This window comes from Tetrao urogallus (genome assembly GCF_951394365.1).
Source record: "Tetrao urogallus genome assembly, chromosome: 6".
Lineage (NCBI taxonomy): Eukaryota > Metazoa > Chordata > Aves > Galliformes > Phasianidae > Tetrao > Tetrao urogallus.
The window spans coordinates 18,092,637-18,115,493 of NC_136819.1; the positions used below are offsets into that span (position 1 = coordinate 18,092,637).

At 40.0% G+C, this 22,857-nt stretch overlaps 1 protein-coding gene across 2 annotated transcripts in view; it reads right to left on the reverse strand.

The window, feature by feature from the left end:
• Nucleotides 1–2,074: 2,074 nt before the first annotated feature.
• The window catches only part of SHANK2 (SH3 and multiple ankyrin repeat domains 2), a gene marked incomplete at both ends in the record, with an annotated part of 294,167 nt that continues 273,384 nt past the window's right edge, over nt 2,075–22,857 (reverse strand). For both annotated transcript variants that reach the window (XM_079537510.1, XM_079537511.1), the window contains 4 exons: nt 2,075–2,648; nt 13,407–15,819; nt 16,955–17,066; nt 18,400–18,530. In XM_079537510.1, the coding sequence (XP_079393636.1) occupies nt 2,075–2,648; nt 13,407–15,819; nt 16,955–17,066; nt 18,400–18,530 (3,230 nt within the window). The remainder of the gene's footprint in view (nt 2,649–13,406; nt 15,820–16,954; nt 17,067–18,399; nt 18,531–22,857) is intronic.

Consider the following 22,857-nt stretch of genomic DNA (forward strand, 5'->3'; position numbering starts at 1 on the left):
TTTTTATGAGTATCCAATGCGTTGGTAACTATAACCACTTTTGAAGAAATATTCATCCTCCTTTGTAGAAGTTCTAGCAAAGATAGAAAATATAACACAGCTCTGCTGGTTCAGATGCATCCAAATGAGGTTGATTTTAAAAAGGTCAAGACTTTATAATTATTCCACAGAAATAGTATTAAACCACAAAAGTTTTTTTTTTTGTTGTTTTTCACTTTCTAGCACTGAAGTGGCACAAAGGCTGCCCAGTAGACCAGCCACTTATTTTCTTAAAATATTGTGCTTATAAACTATCTGTACAACTATTTAAACTTGCAGTAAAGAAAGATATTTAAAATGCTAAACTTTATGTACTCATACTAGGGCTGTTGCAGACCTAATTAGACACTTGTTTGTGAGCAAAAATAATCACAATAAAAAAATTAGAGATAGGCTGGACCATATCAAGGAACATATCAAGGAAAGAAAGTTCAGGTATCCTGCAAAATGTAAGAGAACCTGAAAGTATGGTAGGTAGGCAGTCTAGCCATCCACACACAATTTATCCACCTTGAACATCTTGAGTATTATGTTAATAAAGACCTACAAAACTCACAGATATTTAGAGGTGTTAATTACAAGGGGAGGTCAAACATGCAGAGAGAGACTTGTTAACTTAAAAAAAATAATAAAATGAAATAGTCAGACTGACCAAATGTGTGCTCCCCCTGCTGCCGAGGTCTCCTGGAAGCTCCGGCCCAGAGCAGGGCGTGCTCACTGCCACCTGCACAGCAATCACGGGTGGCCATGGGAAGCGTTCAGCCCCCCAGGAGGTGCTCACTCTGCTCTTCTGGTCCAGGAGCCCATACTTGTTAATAGCAATAAAAACGAGAAACCGGATAGCTACTACTTCCCTTGCCCCTTAAGCACATATGCTCTGGGACACTACATACCTTGGTCTATCTTGGCATTAGCTTTCTCTTTTTTTTTCTTTTCTTTTTTCTTTTTAAGCAACACAAACTATTTCTATTTCTGCTAACAGCTTGAAATTCCTCTCTTACTTAAAATACTGGCAACCTTCTCGTTGACTTCAATGGGAACATTCATCTGCTTAATCTTTCTTGGCCCGATGTTCAAAATATCTAAGTACTTCTCACTCACTGGATTAGACAATATCACTCAGGGTTCAGCGTATTTGATATCTGACTGTGAAGTCCTGAAGATGCAGCTGTACATAAACCCAATTTTTTTTTCTGGTTTGCAGAGTTCACATTGCGACTTAGCAGTAGTTTAGCTGGTTGAAAACTGGGGGTCTCAGGTTCAAACTAGCTTCATTTTGTTGTACCTCTAAGTGAGCATTCCTTCTCAGCTTTTATGAAATATCTGCATCGTCTTACAGGTCACGTCAATGGAGCATGTATTGAACTTGTTCTGCCACCTTGGAAGAGTGCTAAGTATAACTGCAGAAATAAAGAAATACCAGGTAAAACAGAGCAAGGTTACCTTTGAGCTAATTCCAGCAGAACAACCAGCTTCTCTGCCTACAAATCGGAGAGCTAAACTTTGTAAAAAAACAGTTATATGAACTCCTGTACCTGTCTCAATATTGTACCTCTGCTAACAAAAATGGATTTGAATGGTAATGAAGCAATCTGTCCTCTTTAAATAAACTAAGATTTCAGAAAGGAAACCTGCTGGGAGTCTGAATGAATGTCACGAAGAGAATACAGTGCTTTTCAATTAAGTAGAAAAAAAAAGCTTGCAATTTGAAGTTAAAAGAAAACTGGTCTGTAATGGTTCCAGGAGAAGGGCAGTATCAATAGATGGTAATATTTTTGAAGTTAACAATTTTCTCTCTCTCTCTCTTGTATCTCCCCACAGCTTTGAAATAAATGGCCCCACTCGTGCAACACATTTAGATTTATATTTGGGTGTGTAACATATAGTCTGCATTACCTGAGTACCAGGAATTAAACTGTTTTATTTTTCCCCCCTAATTTTGCTGGCACTCGCAGACAGACAAGGCATTTGGGGTATTTCAGTACCAGCCCATCTCTAGTTATCAACAGAAGTTTGTGAGGCAAAATAGCTATTCTTATCTGTCCAGCAGCTGTTTCAAAGCTCTTTCTATGTTCATTCTGTGCCCAACTCTAGTCACTCCAAGGTCTATCAGATCTTCCTTTTGTAGATTTGGTAAATGAGTGCCATCTATTTCATTGTCCATAAATGTTTCTTTGTGTTCACCTAAGTTTAGACTTTCCAACCAATCTGCCACATCTGGTTTAGTCCACAGGTGGACAGGCTTAGTTGTAAAAGGCTTATTTGAGATTGGCTGTTGTAATATCGAGGGAGAAGGAGACCTGCTGCGCCCTGTGGTCAAGCCAAATAAGTCCCCAGAGGGGGGCTGGCTGGGTAGGCTAAATACATCGGACAGAGTTGGAGAAGGAGATGAAGCTGAAGCAGAAGCAGTCAGAGGAGCAGGCATGATGTCTTTATTAATCTCTGTTGGTGAAACCACAGGGCTTGGAGCATGCCGTGCTCCTGAGGTCCTACTGTCATAGTCTGGGGACCTGCTCTGCAGTGTGATCGGCTGGCTGGTTCCAGGTCGGACAGTGAAAGTGATTGTTGTACTTCGTGTACCTGAGACAGTACTCATGACTTCTGTGCTCCTGAAATTGTAAACAGACATGGAAAGTTAGACACATCAGCTGCCAGTGGTACCCCTATCAGCACATGGTAAACATGGCTTTGGAACGTCAGAACAGTACAACTTATTTTAAAGAGCAGTAGCAGGTAGAAAGTACCAAGACAGCATAATTCAATCTTTCCCATAAAACAATCTTAAGCTGTAGTTAAAAACAAAACCTTTGCTTATCAGCACTTCAGAGGAACACGTTTCAGAGCACATTGTTCTTTTTTAAGGCTATAACAAATTATCTCATGGCTAAATGAGGAACGCCGTGTGCAGTAAGCACATGGGCACTTAGTGTTACCCACACAGAGCAGTCAGGAGTTGATCTGCCCTGCGCTACACAGAGCATTTTTAGCTTATAGGTCCTACACTGTAAGGTAACACAGCTAGTAACGGTAGGTATGGAAAGTATTGAAAGCGCATTATTGACTCAGGTTCTGGATCTTTCATTTTTTTTCTAAACAGAAATTATACTTCATCAGTTCCACTACAAAACTTGCGGAGACAAAATTCTTGTCACTCTGCACGCCCAGAGGTGATGTAGCTGTAATCAAGTCACTGGCACCTATCTCCTGCCTAAAGGAAATCTGAGATTACAAATGAAGCAAGCATGAAGCTTGCTGAGAGGCTCTCCTGCCGAGGCTGGTGGGGTGGGTGAAGGAGCAGACAAACCTACTTTTGTCTGGTGGCTATAAAACAAATTTAGAAGCAGATGGTTGGGGCTCAGGTCTGTTCACAAAACACTTACCTACACAGCCCTTATATTTCATGAGACAGCTGTGCCAGTCAGCATGCACAATACAGGATCTTTCACTGAACTTTTGGGTGCCTGAAGCTCCAGAGTTTTTCACTTTTAAAATACCCTTCCAGTTAGAGACACCTTCAGCCAAGTAATTTCATGCACTTCCAGACCAAAGGATTTGTTTATCTTTGAAGTGATGCCATAGACTCGAGGAGATGATCTGACGGATGCTGTAGCTGGATTTCTCACTCAGATAGGCTGAATCCCTCTTTACCTCAGTGCCAGACTGTCCCCATGCCTGATATGTCATGCTTGGGGCAGAACAGGCAAGGACTTTGGGGCACAGTGGCAGATACAAATGCTTTTATAAATAATGCAGATTCACTACTGTGCATAAAAGAGCCAAAGAAAAAGTGTAGGTTCTGGAGCCCTCGTTTTAAAGTCCTGCTGTGGAACCAGCTCAGGTCTCTATCTGAATGACTGCTTAAAGATCTTATATTAACTGCCAGTAAATGAACTATCAGAAATGATCCATGCAAAACCACATCAGCTCTCTCTGGGTCATGCCCCTCACCACAAGATCTGCTTTAAAAAAAAGGCTCCCCCCCCCCCCCCCCCCCCCGCCCCGTGCTCCTCTGGCCTGGAGAATCACAAAGGCTTGGCTCACATCTGCAGAACACTGAGATGGCTGAGAAGGACAAAGCACTTGGGGTTAGGCTGCTCCATCAGATCTGTTTCCCAGTGCAGTGAACGCCCATGGAAGGGGCATGACTTGACTTTGTTTCCCCACATTCTTATTAAAAGAGTGGTTAAAATTTTGATTAAAAAGGTGATGGTCCCAGTACTTCTCGAAATCCATCCTAACTGCTGCTCCTGTGAACTACTCAAAAAGAAGAAATACAGGCAACTCACCTGGGGCAATGATAATGGGCTATTAATCCCTTTCTTTCATACAAGCAGCCATAGTTACTCCTGGCAGCCTTGATCTGGAGGCTCTCTTCAGTGGTTCCTTGGTTTGCTCCTGGCTGATGTGAGCCCTCTTCCTATCTAATCCCCACATAATTCAGCCCATAATTAACAAACTCAGATGTCAAATAGCCTACAGTGCTTCTACACCGACACGCACAGCACACTCACAGCACAGCGAGCCTCTTTCAAATAAGGATCCAATACCATGTTATTAGAAAAGCACTAAGAATAACTGTTTGGAGAATGTACATGTTATTCACATGAGCAATCCCAATGATTTCCCACAGGTTGTTCCATATATTTCAAAGGGAACAGGGGATCTCCTTGAGAGCTGAAAGATCAGCACTTCACTTAAAACACAGTGGGAACAAGACTTAGAGCACTTTGGTCTTTGTAATTTAACAAAGAAAAGAAATGCTTGGCAAGGTTTGGAGTGCTTCCTGTGATTTGTTTGGAGCTTAATGGCTCACATTGTCTTCCAAGACTAGGAGACCAGGACTTGCTAAGCATTCTAACACATAAAAGTCAATGGCAAGAAACAATTCAATTCTACTAATCAAGGGGAAAAAAATATTTCTACCCACATAGCACTAGGAGTCTCATGGACTTTAATAACACACGGTCTAATTTTGAATCCAAAAAACTCTTATTTGAAATAGGTTGGGATAATTTTGTACTACTGACTGAAAGAAAGGCAAGGTGAGTTTTGCAGAGATGAAGAAATCTCTCCCCAGCCCTTTATTAGTACTGACCCTTTTACTCACGTTTCTGTACTGCAAATATGAGAAATGAGCTGCCATCCTCTGTGACAGTATCAAATGGATGATGCAAATTTATCTTCTGATATGGCAGATGCCAGCGGAGGGTAACTTCTGTTAGTTGGCCAACAGCTCCTGCTCGCTCCTGTAACTTGCTCCTGCTGCTTCTCTATCGTTCCTTTCACACACTCCCTGTACAACCTTGTTCAGGAGATCACTGTCACTGCTCCTTTAAATAAACTACATCAAGACAGTAAAACAAAATCCCCCAAAGTAAACTGTGCACTCTTTAAGTGTTCTGTAGACCTGTGTTACCTCCCCTTCTCATGCACAGGCAGAAGTACTGAGTGAGCAAAGCAACAGAGGCAACACTGGACCTTTTGCTCTTCCCATCAGCTTGCATCAAAGTAATGGCTTCTCATGGCTACAGTCACTATTAAAAGATCTGTGGGCATCTGGCTTTTCTCAAGCCATGGGTTCAGGACTACTGGCTGTTAAAATATGACACTAGAATGATCATAACTTATTTTAGCTGATGAATGATATTTCGACACTAGCTCAGTTAATAGCCAGTTCAGTGCAAAGGCCAATAGAAACATTAACCCTTTTATCAGAAAGCTCAGAGCACTTCATTATCAGACTTAATCCTCCAGCAACACCCCCCAGTTGTTCTCCACACCGAGAACACAGTCTGTGAGTCACTACACTCTGTCACAGCAGTCCTACGCAGGACCAGTTTTGCAGTAACCACCTAAAGATGAGAGGAAATGTAACCACGGTGACTTGAGGTCACTGCTGTCTGCAAAATCACTCAGTAACCTGCAAAACAAAGTTTGTGTTTTATTTCTGACTGCTGTTCTGCAGCTGGCTCTGCAGCTTTTGTGGCAGAGGCTCAGCCTCGTAACAGCTACATGAGCCTGCTGGGGCCCATTACTGCACTTCCAGACTTCCTGTCCCGAGTCTTCTATTCCAAGATTCTTTTTCTCTTTTTCCCCTCTACTTTCACTTGCTGTATCAACTCCAGTATGTTACAGATGGAAAAAAGTATGCACCTTTGTGCAAACTCCCATCCATCCCCACTTACAATTTATGTCATCTATAGCACCATCTGGTGCAGATAGCCTTGAAACTCTCAGCTGTCTTGCATTTCACAGATGATGGTATCCTGGTCATTACAGGGGCAAGCACGTTCCAGCTGGAGAGCAGGAGTGTTTTCATTGCGTTGTGGGTTTTCCAGATTTTTAATAAGAGCAATTTCTTAGGCCTTATTCGGTCATCTGTTACATTAAGCTTACTAAATACATATTAAACGTACCTAAACCCAAATTTCATTTTAGGAAAGTGAAAAGTCTGATAATTATTTTAAATAAAATTTGCCCTGTTAGCATCAGCATATGGAACTAATTTGTAAACATTTGCTGCTGTAAGGCTGCACTGATGGTAATGTCCGTTATGTTGTCTCATATTAAAACCACAGTATATAATTCCTATGTCTCCAAGTAATAAGTCATCACCACAGATTGTAGGCAAGAAATTATTTTAAATTTTAAATCAGATTTGCAGGATTCAAATTCACTGCTAACTTAATAATGAAAGCAAATCAGTGAAAGATGGCATGCTGCAATAGGTCCTAAGAGCCTCCCATTAAAAACAAAAACAAACAACAAAAAAACAAAAACAAAAAACAAAACAAAACAAAACAAAAAATTCGAACCCAAAATCACTTTGGGTTATAAGAGCTATTTTATTCTCTTATAAGAGCTGTTTTATTCTCTGACTTTCCCGAAGACTTGCTTTCTCTGACAAAGCTCTTCCACTATGTTGGAGAAAAAACAGTGGGAGAAAAGATGCCCTATATGGAAGTACTGTGGGAAATTAACTTTTTAGAGCTTTCTGTGTACTTGCAAATCCAAAACTTTGCCTTCACCTCTTGCAATATTTGTACTGTATTTTTGGATTGTCAAAGGAAAATTGCACGGTAGGAAAGTAAGACAATACTGTTTTGGGAGAAGGTGAAGAACAAGCATTGGTATGATGACTGGCAGCATACACAGCTTCTTATAATAGCATGATTTTACTGAAGAGAAATGAGGAATGGTGAGTGTCTGTTGCAGGTAATGCTTTTCAGCTGAGTGAGGAATAATCACCAAAGCTCTGTGGGAGCTGCTGATGAACAATAGTTTCCATGTGAATAACACAGCTGTACAGAAACAGCAGCAAGGTGCTGCTGGAGGCTGAGGGCCAGAAGGCTGCCTCAGTCTTACCTCTGGAGAACTGGAAGGGAAAAGGTGAAGACAAGCTGGAAAGAGAAAGGAAAACCTCACTGCTTCCAGTGGAGACAGACTCAGCAGTTACCACTGCAGCACAGCTTGATTATTTCAAGGCTAGTTTGTCTTTACTTAAGAGCTTACATAAGCACGTAAAAGTGTGCTTATCATTCCCCCTTCTCTCAAAAACACATCCTAAAAACAGAGTTTTGGTGCACTTGAAAAATTATGTCTCCATATTTAGGTGCCTGGGTATAAGTTCAGGAATCTACTCTTAGGTGCTCACACTATAAAAATCTTTGCTGAATACCCGTCTGATGAAAGTGGCTTTCATTTCAGTTGGAGACAACATCCCATCTCTGGTTTGAGAATGGGTATCGTTTCTGGATAAGGGAGAGCTAATCTACCCTGCATTTTGTATCAAAATCACTAAAATGCAATAGCATCGAGTAAGCATTAAAAAGAAACAGAATGCACAACTCAGAGTACTCTATGCTTTATAGTTGACACTTGCTTCATGGCACTTCAGTATGACCCATTTCTGAGAGCAGCAGCCATGAGAGCAAATAAAAATGACAAAATGGAATGACTGAGCTGCTGCAAAAATTACTGACAAAGCAAGCAATCCTGTGAAAATGGCTGACAAATGGTTAATGATATGAAATGAAGCTAATGGGACGACAGTAAACTGAAAAATCAAGGCTTGATAATTATGCCACAAGATAACGTGTTTCATAACCAGAATAAACCAAACATAGGGTCAAGACCCACGCACTCATTGCTAAGTTCAATTCTGCCTTACCTGTTTGTTAAAATATGGGGACTTATCCAAATGAAAAGCCCTTAGAAATGCACAAAAGCCTGACCACAGGATTTCCCCCTTTAAAACCTGTTCTGCCAAGACAATAGAGGTTATTTTTCCTGAAGGACTTGATCCTGCATGGTTAAGCATTCTGTACAACTCCCACATCTGCAATGAGCACTCCCACTGCCGGGCTGACATTCAGCCTGCCAGGAGGCCACACACTAATGCTCTGTGAGCACACTCTGGGAAGCAGGAGAGACCTTCAGAATAGAACTAGCTCTTCCCTACTCCAAGCTATCAACCATTTTGGGGCGGTGATGGCAGGGCGCAGTGGTAGCTGTTCATTATTCCTTATTAGCACACAAGAGCAGAAGTGGAAGCATGATGCTGACACTGGGGGTTGTGCTTCTCCCTCGCAGCCACAGGCTGTCCTATGTTAATCCTGCCGGCGTTATGCAGCCAGCTTGCAACTTGCTCTTGATCACTATGTTGCTAAGCAACTGCTGGGTTCACAGAGCGAGCATTCCTCTTAACCTGATAAAAACCCTGCATTGGCCTTCCCCTTCCTTCCTTTTAGCAGCTTCATACAACAGAAGTAGCCTCTCGAGAGAATCTGTAACCTTGCCATATTTATAGTGCAGGAGTTGGAGATGCTGCTGTGTTCCCCTCCTCTTTGCCCAGCTGTGGGAAGCGCCCTCATCTCCCAGCACAGAGCGTGTCCAAACCCTGGGATGGGCAATGTGACTCAGGGCAGCACATCCCAATCTTGAGTATTTGGCTCAGATAGGGCCCTGTACTCAAATGCCCTGAGCTGATGCTGTAAGTAATTTTGGGCAGAAGAGGAGGAAGTGATGGCTGGGTGTTGTGGCCTGTGAGATCCTGACTACATGGATGGACCAGATGAAAACTTGCATCTCCAAGAATCAGCTCCAAAATTTCTTAAAGTGAATGATGGCCAATGTGAAGAGTGGGAAGAGCCCATGTGAATTCAAAAGCTCTGGTCCAGAGCCTGCTGATCAAACCCTTCGCACAATGAAACAAGCAGATCCTTTTGCTTTTTCCTCTTTTTCTGTCCTTTCCCAGGCTCCTCTTCCTGGACTGCAGCTGGTCACTGCCTCTGATGGTTTCCAGCAGATGGTTTCCAGCCAAACATTTCCATGCTCTATTTAAAAATCTTCAACTCAGTGTCTCCATAGAAAACACAGAAAACTATACATACATGGTGTGGAATTACTGCTAAACCTATGTACGCTGAAAAAAGGAAGACTAGGGTTTTTTATAATGTAATAATTGAGAGAGGAATGCTGCTCAGTATTGCAGAACAATCTCTTCATGATCCTCATTTGTCGAAAACATATAAAGAAGATCAATTTTGCAGGTTTCTGTAACAAGCTATTCCCAAACAATTTACAATTTAATTTACCTTCATGCTGCCCTAACAGCGCAATTGCTGTGACTGAGTGACATTTGTATATCCACTGGCTGTACAGAGATAACTCCTGAGGTATTTAGAGCAGTTTCCTAGGCTATAACTTCATGTTTCACAATGAAGAAATATATATTTTAATTTCATCAGGCTGCTAGTGCTATGAGCAGAACCCAAGTGAGCCTGAGAACAACGTTACTATTTATAATACTTCCCACTACTTCTCCTTGGCTGAAGGGTATATGAACAGACCTACACATTTTTCATCACTTCTCTTTAATTCAGCAGAATCCTTGCTTTCTGAAAGCTAAAATTCCTTGCTCCTTTTCTCTGACTGCCTCAAAGAAAAGGGCTGTAAGTTCTACAATTGGTTGATGTACTTTTTATAATATGAGAAAAAAAGTGAAAAATTTTAGCTTTACAATTGAAATATTAACTTTCATACTTTGGCAAGATGGTATTCCCTGATCATAATACACTATGACTTTGTAAAAAAATGTGTCAATCATGCGATCAGGCTAGAAAGGCTGTAATTTATTTAACATTTTAAAGGTAAAGTAGAAGAAAAAGCAGTTAAAATAAGGCTTTGTCTGGGAAGCATTTACTATGCCTCCACAGCCATTATGTAGGCACTTCCAAGAGCAGAACTGATATTAAACATAGGCAGTCCAGGACATATATAACAAAACAAAAAACAGAAATTGAAGCACTTCTCCACTGTGATAATATTGCTGCTAGCCTTTTGCTCCCTCCTTCCCACTCTTTCTCCAGCTCAGAAATTGATCCTCCTTCACCCTCTCTAGTCTCAGAGCTGGACAAGGTTCGACTTCATTATTTTTTATAGCTCAAGATCCCTCTCTCTAGTTTGCAAATACACACATTTAGGCAGACTTCTCAGGAAAGAAGTAGGATTACAGCCAGATTTAAATTATTCCTTGTGAGTTTTTACTTCCAAATGGAGTCACAGAATCACAGAATTGCAGGGATTGGAAGTGACCTCAAGAGATGACTGAGTCCAACCCCCCAAGTAAAGCAGGTTCCATACCATAGATCCAGATGGGTCTTGAATATCACCATAGAAAGACACTCCACAACCGTTCTGTGCAGCCTGTTCCAGTACTCCACCATATTTATCACATGTTACTACAGAACTTCCTGTGTTCAAGTTTTAGGTCAATACTTGTCTCTATAGACTCTATAGTCCATAACGAAAACTGTTTGCCAAAGCTGAGTTATAAGAATTAAAAAGACTAAAGGACAGAAAAGCAAAATAATTTCCAATTGCTGTCCAAGATTTTTCTCTAAAATGACATACATATGGTATAGTTCTTTCTTACATGATTATTTTCATTTCTCAAGTAAAGTGAATTAGTTGTGCAAATTATTTTTTGTGTCCTTTCTACTGGCATAAATTTCTTTTCACAGAAAAGAGGTAACTATTTGCTTCTACTTCTCATTTTTTTCTCTCAAAAATGCAGTACTTTCAAAAATGCAGTATGTAAATATATTTTAAAATATAAATATATTTAAAATAATGTACATTGCCTTGGTTATTAACTAATAAAATAATGATAAAGACCTACATTGCAACCTGGAAATAACTATCATATAAAATATGCAAGATAATAAACATATTATATACATATGAAGTCAGAGGCAACATGTTCATATGACTTAAAAGGACGAAGTCCAAGCAGAAAATTGAAGACATAGGCAGAATAAAACAAATTGAAACTCTCGGAGTCATCTGCAAGATGATTCAAACTTAGCGCACAAGTTTTGATTTTATGCTTACCCAAGATATTTTCAAACTTACATAGGCAGGGTTCAGTTGTTGTGCTAACTTTGGTTAAGACTGTCTTGGTCAAGCAGCCACTATATATCTTTTCATTGTATAGTTCTCATTACACTAAAAGCTCTTCCCATACAGGCAACTCAATTTCTACACCAATTAGTCAAACAATACTGATAGGAATTCCAGAATTCCGGCATTTCTCTTCCACCCTTTCATCCTAAAAGACATATAACCTCCATACCGTCCTGTGACCATTTAATAACTTACAGCTTGAAAGAAATAATGTAACGGCCTGACCCTGAGGCTTGTGATCACACTGCTTTCTGAATAAGTAATCATTTGCATTTAACAGAGCTATCCTTTCCCTAAAAGAAAATCATCTTAATGCATGCGAAGAACGGTAGTTTTTCAAAGGCCAGGTTATTTATTATCCAGCAGAATAATTATAATAAGATTTACTTAAGGGTTGCCTTTTTTTAATAAGCAAAATCAGCACTACATCTCTGCAAAAAAAAAAAAAAAAAAGCAAAAAAAAAAAGCGAAAAAAAAAAAAAAAAACCCAACCCAAAAAAAACCAATTTCTTTGATGCAGGAAAGGACAAGCAATATGGAATACTTCAGTAAAAGGTCCATTTAACTGCTGCAAATTTCAAAGTGACTACACAATTACCTATGAATTTATCTAATGGTGTCTGATAACTCTAAGTACCTTTTGATATAACTTCTCTGGAAATGCATTACACTGCACTACAAGGATTGTGCTGTTTGGTGAAATGAGCCACACTTTTGAACCTGTAGACATCACTACTATTCACTGCCAAGTGCTGACAACCGAAAGTAAGAACTTAAACCCAGTAAAGCTGAGTGATCAGAGACAATAAATTAATCATTTAGCAAAACTACGAACAACGCAAAGTGATGCCAGAAAGAAATTTTCTAAGATGGCTTCATACTTAGCTCACTCCAAAAGTAATGTCTCCTATTTATTTCCATTTTACAACAAATACCAAGAACAGAACAAGACTACTTTGATGGTGCAAATTCCTAGCTACAAAACATTGTTTTTCAACATAGTCACCACTATTAACTATGCATTTTTGCCAGTGGTGAACAAGAATTTGCATGTCGCACTCATAAACATCCACATTAGCGGAGGTGACTCGCTGTCGCTGTCACCACTGCTGAAACGCACCACACATTGCCTCACTGTGCTCACATCCGCTATGTGGTCTCTATAAATGTTCAGAAAGCATTAATGAAAGCCAGCGTGTGGCATCTTTTTCTGCATGGAGGAATTCAATTCCACACTTTTGCTGCATACACATTTCCATGTCAGACACCACTTGGTCAGACTGCCCCTCCGCTGCCATCTGATGCACAGCAATAAAATGCAATGGAATAATGGCGGGGAGGCTCAACCTCTACTACCATACCACCAACGTCCACCTCTGACATAATGGGCCAACATAATAAAAAAGATGGCATTAAGTGTGCAGCAGACCTCATACTTCTTCATATGGTGGATTATTAGAGATTCAAGTAAAAATCAAATATCGTGCAGTGAATGTGAAGTAAGACTAGACAAAAACATTTTTTTACCTGTTTGAAGCCAAAATAAGTCATGAGACTGAACAAAAATTAAATTATCACCACATTTTGAAAGGAAAAAAATAAAGAGTGCTACTTAAACATAAATCTAAGTAACTCATGTCAAAACAACTGACAGGCTTGTGCAAACCACCTCGGAAAGTGGAGAATACTGAGTGAGCCCCTGTCCTAGGGTGATGATGACAGAAACCTTGGTGATATAGGAAAATCTTGCCCTCTGTAAAATTGTTCATCAGAGACTATGCATGTAACAAGTATGTACAATAAAAGGTACATTCTTTTTTAACTTGTGTAATAGTAAAAGTTAGGGAGAGATGAAAAAAATCAAGACTTCTTTGGTAAATTATTTGGTTATTTACATTTACCTTGTACTGAGACTTGCAGTTTTTGTTCCAGTAGGTGACTCCAATCCTTCCCCTGGCTTTGAGGATTTCTCTCTATTCATTTGCTGGAGTATTGAGTTCAATTCACTAATAACATTAGCCTTTGGGCCTGAGAGAATTGGGCTTTTCACCTCTGTCACATCCCCCCATAGCTTAGATGTCCTCTGGGGAACAACCTTTGCCATATTGGGCTGCGCACTGATGGGAGGTGGGGGTGGAGCGGGAGGAGGAATAACAAAGCTGTCTACAGTTTCTTCAATTAGCGCATCCTTGTAAAGTGCATTGCTTTTGTTGATTATGGGCTTCATTTTTGGCTTAGGAGGTACTGGGGGTTTGTCCACCAGAAATGTTTGCCCATCTGCATAGACTGTACAAGTATCCACGTTCTCGCACCCTTCCGAGGATAAGGTAGAGATGCTGGACACCGTTGAGATAGTGCTGGTTGTCTCTAAGTGATGGTCACTACTACTCCGACTGTCTACCTCCTCAATCCCAGAGTCAGTGACGTTGTCAAAGCTATCAGGGGGTGGCAGAAAGGAGGCAGGCAAACAGTTTGAAAGACCCACTTGCTTTTTACTGTCTAAAGAATTGGTTGGCTGGCTGGTGACGAATGGCGCAGGTGAAGGTGTGCCGTTTTTCCTTTGCTTAATCAAGTCCGTGAGAGCTGAAGCGGGCACCGAGCGGTCGTCAGGGATGTCAAAGCTGTTGGCAAACTCTAAGGGGGGTGGTAGTGGCTCAGTAAAAATAAATTCTTCATCAATATCAACTGATGCTAAGGGTGGTGGGGGAATGCGGAAGGGCAAGATGACTGGGTCGTCGACAGAGCTTGACGCCACAATGGTTTTGCAGGGAGATGCCGGTGGCTCAGGCACAGCAGGCACGTTCAGCTCACTTTCAGCTTCCTCGCCCCCCTCTGGCCTCTCTGTCAGGGAGTTTTCGGGGCTCGGTTCCATTTCAGCTCCCTTTTCCTCTTCATCCTCAGGCGTATCATCCGACTTTGCTGTGTCCACGGTATGAACCATTAATAAGCCAGCTGACTTCTGCTGTGAAGTATCCACAATGTTTATCAACATGTTTTTCTTCTCTTCAGCCTTCTTTTCTTTCCCTGCATCTGTTTCGTACTTGTTCTCAGTCTCCTGCCTTCGTAGTGGACCACGAGTATTTTGCCTAGAGACAGTAGCAGTAACAGAAAATGTCGTTTCAATATTGGGTCTCAGCTTCGTATCGATGTAAAGTGGTTTATTAAGGTCAGCCTTAACAGTGTCCACTTTGCCTGGAATCTGCTGTGTTTGTTCTTTCATGGCTCTGTCCCTGGCAGAGAGAGCGAGGGCTAGTGGTGAGTTTGGATCTAGCAGCTTTCCTGTGACCGGGTGAACGTAATTATCGGAGGTGGATGCATTTGTGGACTTAGCTGCCGCTGTACTGTTTTCAGTACCCTTCGTTTTGGATGAAGTATTTAATGTCCTTGCATCGCTTTGATTGCTGGGATCACTGCTATTAAAAAGATTTTCAGGCTCTCTAGGTGCGGGAATTGGAGATGGTGACATCAGCTGCCTAAAGCCATCTTCACTACTAAACATTGCTTCATCAGTAAATTTAGATTGCCTCATACGTGGTGTTGGTGGTGTTAGTCCAACATCTTCATCTCCTAGGTCTGTGGAGAGGAAGGCTGGAGAATTACGCCTTGCTTCCAGCCGCTTTTCCCTGTCCCTCACTGCTCCAGCAATGGCTGCTGCAAATGGACTGCTGACACCTAAACTGTCATCAGGTCGGAGTTGCCCAGGTTGTTCTGAAGACTGAGGGTCAATTTCCATGCTGCTCCCTTGGCTGCTCTTCCCGCTGCTGCTGGTGGACGGCTCTTTCACAATAATTGTGGGGATTGGAATAGAGCAGGTCTTTTCTGGACTATCTTCAACATTGGATTGTTTAACTAGCATCCCCTTCCGCCTTGCTGGTTTGGCCGGTACATAAACTGCTTTGCTTGCAATCTTCCCAACCTCAGAATATGGGTTTTCAGGCATCTGACCTCTCTTGTTCCTGAAGTTTGCCTGAGCTGTGGCACTCCGACTGTACAGGTCCTCAGAGTCCAGAGAGTAGCGGTCCAGTTCTCGTCTGTAATAGATCCCTTTGTCCCTCATCATTGTTCCCACATTTTCAGGCCTAACCAAAGAAATTTTTGCACCTGAATTCTGATTAAATGGAGGTTTGATAGTTCCATAGCTCCTTGACGTTGGAGATTTGGGAGCGTTGTACAGAGAGGGAGAAGGTGGTGGTGGTGAAGGGGGTAAGGACTGCGGTGGTGGAGGGATATCTTCAGAGGTGTCAGGCATTGAAAGACTTCTGGTAAACTTCAGCATAGGAGGAGCCAAAAACTGCCGTTCTTCCTCTGTTATTCCTAAAAATCAGAAAGCATATTAAAACACTGCCTTCCACTGGAATCCTTCATATTGTACCATCTCTGTAGCCAGCCTAAAATGCAAGGGTGTAATTCACATGGCACGAGGCCTGTATGAAATTACAAAAATGGTCTTTTGCCTCATTCAAACAATAAGTATTTTTCTTGTTGAAAAGAGAACCAGAGACCAGATGCCAGAATTAAAAAGGATGCTACAGAATTTTAATTAAACTGATCATTCATGTGTAGGCAAATGTTTTGTTTATGTATCATCAAGGTAGCTGTAGAGAAGCACATTTTCTTCCACAATTATTGAGGAGGGAAGATGTTCTGAATGAAAAAAGAGCTTATGCCTGGCTCTAGCGATTTCCAAATGCATAAAATAATGCAACTTAGAAACCTAACGAATTTTTAAGATGCACTGAAACTTAGCAAAGGGACTGGGAAGATTCTACTGGGAAAAAATCATATGGGTTTATTTCAAAAGATGACATTACATTATTACAAATATGGCTTTTAACATAAATAAACTCGATAATAGGAGAATTTAGAAGGCCAATTTTACATCAGTGTAATGTGTTTTTAAATTGAGAAATATCACTACTAAGATTACCCAGAACAAAACAAGTTCAAATTTTATTTGCTCTTTTTTTTTTTTTCTATTTTGTTTAATCATTAATTGACACAATTCTTTGGAATGAAATGGAAGTGATGTTTATTCCCTTTGATCAATAGGGATTACTTTGTAAATGACTACACAGCATTACAACACTTCTGTCTCAACAGCAAAATAAAAATGAATAACATTTTGCCGTAGGTAATACACTGCAATAATATTGTTGTTTTGTTTTTGTTTTTTTTTTCTTTCTCACTATTGTTTTTGGATAAAGGAAATATTTTAAAGAAAGGAATTAAATCAGAATTCCGTAACACTTGCCTACTGCTATTAAAGCTATATGTAGAAATTAAACAAAAACTTATTTTTCCAGGAACTTTTGTATAAAGAAAAAATAAAATCATTCACTGAAGTAAAGGTGTTAGAGAAATATGCTTTAAGAAAGAAAGTACAAAAAGAGGTGAATTACTAAAAGAGGTGAATAATGCACAAATGAATTATGCATGAGGAACATTTTACCTATAGATTTTTGTCTTCTCATTGTACCCCGAGGTATACCCAGAAAAGGACCTTGTGGACTCCCTGGTACAGTGGGCGTCATCACAGCAATACCCTGTCTCTCATACATAGACTATAAGAAAGCAAACAGAAGAACCCACAAGCATTAAAGAATGCAGAACTTTCTCCCACATGTAAATAACTGTCCACTCACATCAACTAATCCACTACCTAACCCTCTTAGGAATTCTTATGGAGAACAGCAAATTTGCTGTTCTTTGAAGAAGGATGCAAAGAGAAGGGGAAGGCTGAGATTTACTTATATGTTAATAAAATGACAACAGTTGTAAGTAGATTTAGTTGAAATTATTTACAAGGCAATATGTTAAGTTTACAGCACATTCGGTGTGCTGCGAGAAAGGAAGCCTGAGCAATTGCATTTCATTTCACTCTCTTCCAAAACATTGCCACACACTGCACAGGTACTAATGTTCACATTCCACCAGGCCATACACTCTCTTCACTACTGAGCGACAGACCTACTCCCTGGGTCTTGCACAGATGGTGCCTTGCACAAGGTTACATAGAAAGACAGATTATCACCTAGGAACTGCAGAATGTCCCCTGAATCCCAATGCACTCAACTGTCCTTTAACATAGGTTATCACACAACTATCTGTTTTCTGTCATGAAACAGTCTCTATTTTCTTCCTTCCCAAGCTACTGAGAACACCAAAGTGCTTGTATCAGGGCTGGGGCTGTTTCAGAGGGGTGGGCAATGGAAAAGTACATCTAAAATGCAAGAAGAACAATTATTTTTTCACACATAAGTTCTGTAAAAGTAAATTCTACAATTGAGGAATCCAATTGCAGAGTTCTGGAAATTAAATTTTTACTATCCACTATAGTACTAATGTCAATTCTTCCCCTACAAATGATCATTTATTATTTCATCAAGATATTATATAGGCCGTTATGAACAATAAAAAAACCGAACTTGTAGAAACCTTCACATTAGTGGAAATTGTGTGGCTGCACTAATTCTGGCACTGAAACTGCATTAACATACTTCAATTTTCAGTGACTTTTTTTTTTTGTTTGGCCTTAGTTTTGTACTGACACTTTCAAGTTAGAGCTTACTGTTATCTCACTGGCTGACATTAAGGACAGAGTAAGGTCACTTACTTCTGTTTCAGTAACACCAAGATAGCAATGTTGTTGAAATGACAATCTCAGAGTAGATATAAGAATACAACAACAAAAGTTTTTAGGAGCCCAGAGGCTCTTCTGTTAAATGAATTATTATCAGAAATATAGATCAAGGCTACAAGGTAATAAAATCAGCATGAGCACATAATGCATTTTTTAAAAATTCATTTCTATTGTGGTTTAAACTTTGTACACTAGCAAGTACCCTTTCCACACAGTTTCAGAAGCGAAAGCAGTGCTTTGTAGCTACCACTCACATTCATATCTGTAGCTGAGGGAAAACATCTACTAGAAGGCCGCTGTTTAATAGTTGCCACTCTTGAATCCACAGTTGCATTGTCTGCAATTCTTGATGGCTTGGAAACTGGTACTATTTCATCCACCTTATCTGTAATATAAAAGTATTCAGTAAAATAAATATCATTTGTCCAAAACCTGAAAAATTAAGTATTGCAAGGTCAAAGGAAGAGATTTACTTTTCAAAAAAAATGCAAAGAAAAAGGTTTTTTTTTTTTTGGCATTTTAACAAGGCAATGCTTGAGCATCATAAGTCGTGCAAGCCGAGCACTTTTTATTGCTGCTACATAACATGCATGCTTTAGTTTTAAGCCTGCATGCATTTAATGTTTACTTAGTGTGACTCGAAAAACAATCCTCTTCTTCAAACCTTCAAAATGTGAAGGGACAATATCTATATAGAAATGGAAAGAAGACCTTTAGAAATAATGAATCTGTAAAGAACTGTTTCAAATAGAGATAAGCAGACTGTACTTAGTCATCAGAATTTCAGAGATATTTTGGACAGTAACAAGTACTCCAGAAGTGCTCTTTTATGCCTATTTTCCTCAATTAATCATGTCTAACCTATATGATTTTGGATTATAAGATTAGCATTATAAGCAACTGCATCATTCTTTAAATGAAATTTGTATATTTGTTGTTGTTTTTTTTTTAATTATTATTATTTTATTAACTTTGGGAACGTATTTAGCTGTGGTCAGAAACAGACCAAACAGTCAAAGTCCAAATCAGAATGACAACTTCAACATTTGGATTTGGGATTCTAATTTACTGATTCACATGGCATGACGATAAAATACAGGGAAAAATCTTTGATCGAGATCTTCTGAACTTAAGAGCATTTGCTTTAGCCCCAGTTCCAACTGTGGTCACAAACAAGATTCATCAGTGTTTATTACATTCCTTAGACTGAGGACCTCCAAGCACCAATCAACTAATTATAGCCTTACAGCTCCTTTATTGCTATTTCTACTACTACAAAACTAAAGCATGGAGAAATTAAACGAGTAGCCCAAGCCAGCAGAACAGTTTGATTTCTGAACCTGTACTAGAATCCAAACTTAGACCATACCAACAAGTTTCCTTTCTACCCCTTTCAACATGTTTGCCTCCCTAAGAAAAAACGGACTGCACCATATTGATTATTCTGTACTTAATAATCATCTTAATTTAGTGTCTTTTCCTTTGAAGTCTCACCAGAGTAGAGATCAGTTATATTGGCTGTGATACTTTTATAAATGGAATATCTTAGCCTGGCTACTAGGCTTTCACAACGTGAGCAGGAGCACTGTTAATTTTCAGCAATTAGATCCACCTCCCAAATGTTCGATTTTTATTTCAGCAGAAAAGGGTATCTACTCCATTAGGTTATTACAGACTCAAAAAAAAAGCAGGCTTTTGGCAGTCTACAGATGATGCTAGTCTGCAAAGCATCAGATTAAGTGATTTAAGCTTTACCTCTCACTGGAGAGCAGCATACTCAGGGCCCTGGATATGGATATGGATGGGAATAAGGCAGGAGGAAAAAAGTTTTTGGTCCCTCTAAACAGTAGATCTGGCAGATGCAAGGATGACATTTTAAGCAGGAGAAGAAGAGAGGGAAGAACTTTTAGCCCTCTGGTTAGAAAGCAGGTTGTCCTAGGAGTGGTTATTTTAGTGTCACAGAGGGTCAGGGAGCGGGCAGGAAAGGAAAGATTGAGGAGAATCAGAACACTGTTGAAAACTTTTTCACAAGTGTGGTGTTGCTGTTTCCATTCAATTGAAGTTATTGTTTGACTTTTTTTTTTTTTTTCCATTGGTCTGCTTTATTTCTGAGTGTTTAAAATCATTTGGTGAAAGGAAGAAAAAAAAATCTTAAAACCATCACATGTATTCAAAAATAAAATAAACTTCAAGTCACATTTCATAAGATTTTGTAATACAAACTTTGACCTTCTGAAGGAAAAATATCTGCACTTCTGCTCAGCAAAAGGCATCATAAAGCAACAGTGTCACCATTAACATTTGACCTATACAACAAAAATATGGCTAGACCGTAAAACTGTACTTAGGGGATCTATCACCAAGAGCTTCAAGGGTGGAGAAATTTCACGTTAAGTCTTTCCCACCCTTTTTTATCATCCCAGAAGGCCTAAAAACCGGTCTTTGGGATAGAGAGAGAAGGAAGTTTGTGAAAATGAGGCATTAGGTACTCAAAATCTGTAAATAAGAAATATAAATATACCATGTAAGAACAAGGATCCCCTTTTATTTTAACAGACACATGTAACCATATACCCATTCAGACAACAAAAAGCTACAGGGAAAGAGTGATGAGGCTATGACAGACACTTGAAAAGCATGAAAATATTTGTTTGGGGATGAAACATACATACTCTCCAACTGCACTGATTTTGCTAGACAACACTATAAGTCAGATCTTAATTTAAGATCTGACCAAAATATCAGTTGGTACCAATTATTAATACCACCTACTACTTCCAGCTGGAATAACTTTATTCTGTGTGAGTTTATTGCAGGTTTCTTGCCTGTGGACATGTTCTTAGTCACTCTCACCCTATAACTGCTCCCATTCAAGTGGCTTTGTGTCTTTCCACATCTAGCTAAAGCAGTGAGCAACGGGAGAGATCAGGTGACAGCTTAAGCTGCTTTGCAAGGAACTGTTTAGGTGTTCCTCAGGCAGTTTTTCCAACAGCAGCACTACTGCATCTGCGCAGCAGATGTCTTTGATTTTCTCTGCTGTCTTTGATCCGAACGCAAAGGTAGAGCAGAGGGTGTGTTTTCAAAACTACAGTGGAATGCAATTTATTCTAAATGGCAGCAGCTACATGGCGGGTCCTGCAGAGTACGTCAAAATCTTACTTAGCATCTGACCACACTACTGCACCACACTTTTGAAGTGAAAATACTACGTAAAATAAAAACATTCTCACTGTATTATCAGACACACATTAATTAGGCCAAGAAAATTAATTGGCTGATTTGTATTCAGCTTTGTTCAAACTTATCCCAAAGAAATAAGATGTAAGCATATTGGGACAAACTTCCACTTGTCTTTGCCTTTAGCTTAGCTGTTCATATTCACAGTACCAGTGTGCAAACCACGTATGCACCAGAAACACGTGTTCAGAAGGCCGCACATACTGGACTAATTTCTCAAAGCTCACTAATGGGCTTCTCTCCCACATCTCCTTCTTGTGATCTTAAATATTCAGCAGCATGCGCTTCTTGTATCAATGAGAGGGGAATCCTACAAGCTTGTATTGGAAATTCTCTGAGGATACATTTACAAACAGTTTTAACAAAAAGAAGTATAAAAAAGCCATGGAAGAGGTGCAAAAATTTGCACCTTGTGTAAAGCGTGTCAGCGGTGTGACTGAAGAAGAACGCCTCCAATGGTAGTCTCAGAGGGAACGCAGCTGGATGTAGGTGGAAGGGAAGAAATATTCTCTACTGCAAAGAGCCTACACTGGAGGTTGGCCATGCCAGCTGCATTTCATCATTAAACCATTCATTTTGCAATGTACAGCCACAAGCACGCACGCACACACACTTATAAGGGAGCAATCTGTGGCTGACTGGTAGAATAACAAAATGTTGTATGTGCTTTATTTTGATTAACTTCAGTCTCAGAGAAAGACGAGAAAGAAGAGGCTATGGCTCACTGGACAGAGAGAGCACCATTCAGCTGTATTCACAGAAGAGGATTTTTAGGCCTACAGTTATTTTCTAGTATTTGCCAAAGGAGGAATTCATCACTGCTTCGCCATATAAACTCCTCTGAATCTTTACAAAATGTTACAAAGATATGTGGAGAGTCAAACACAGGAGCCATGCTACACCTGTGATCATTAGTTACCACGCTCAAGGGACTCCTGGTAACAGCATCCTTCCAGAGAACTGTCAGGGATACCACATGGATAAGCCAGTCTGATGCCTCTGCATGCATATAGCAATTTGAGTGCCACTGTATTAAATTCCCCCGAGAGAGGCAGCACCAACAGATATAAAATAATTTATTGCAAAGTGCATTTCCATCTGCCCTGTGGGTTACCAATTGCACCCGTGCTCTACTCAGGGTGCCAGCCCTCAGGAAATTAGATGGCCTAAAGGCACAGAAAGTAGTTGTATTTTATCAGCACGTAAGTCATTTCTGATGAAAAACTCTTAATCACAGACATAGTAGCACAATACCCAACAGCATGTCATGACATTTACATTCTCAAGAGGTCTGGCTGCTAGGCAAGTTTTTTTTTTTCTTTTTCTTTTTTTTCTTTTCATTTTCTTAAATAATTAATATCTGTGATAATTACAGGGGACAGTCTCCTCCCAGTAGATTTGGTGAAGGAGATGGCTCTTATCCCCAAGAACACATTGCTTAGTGACTCCTGTTTCAAATCCCCAGACTCTCTCAG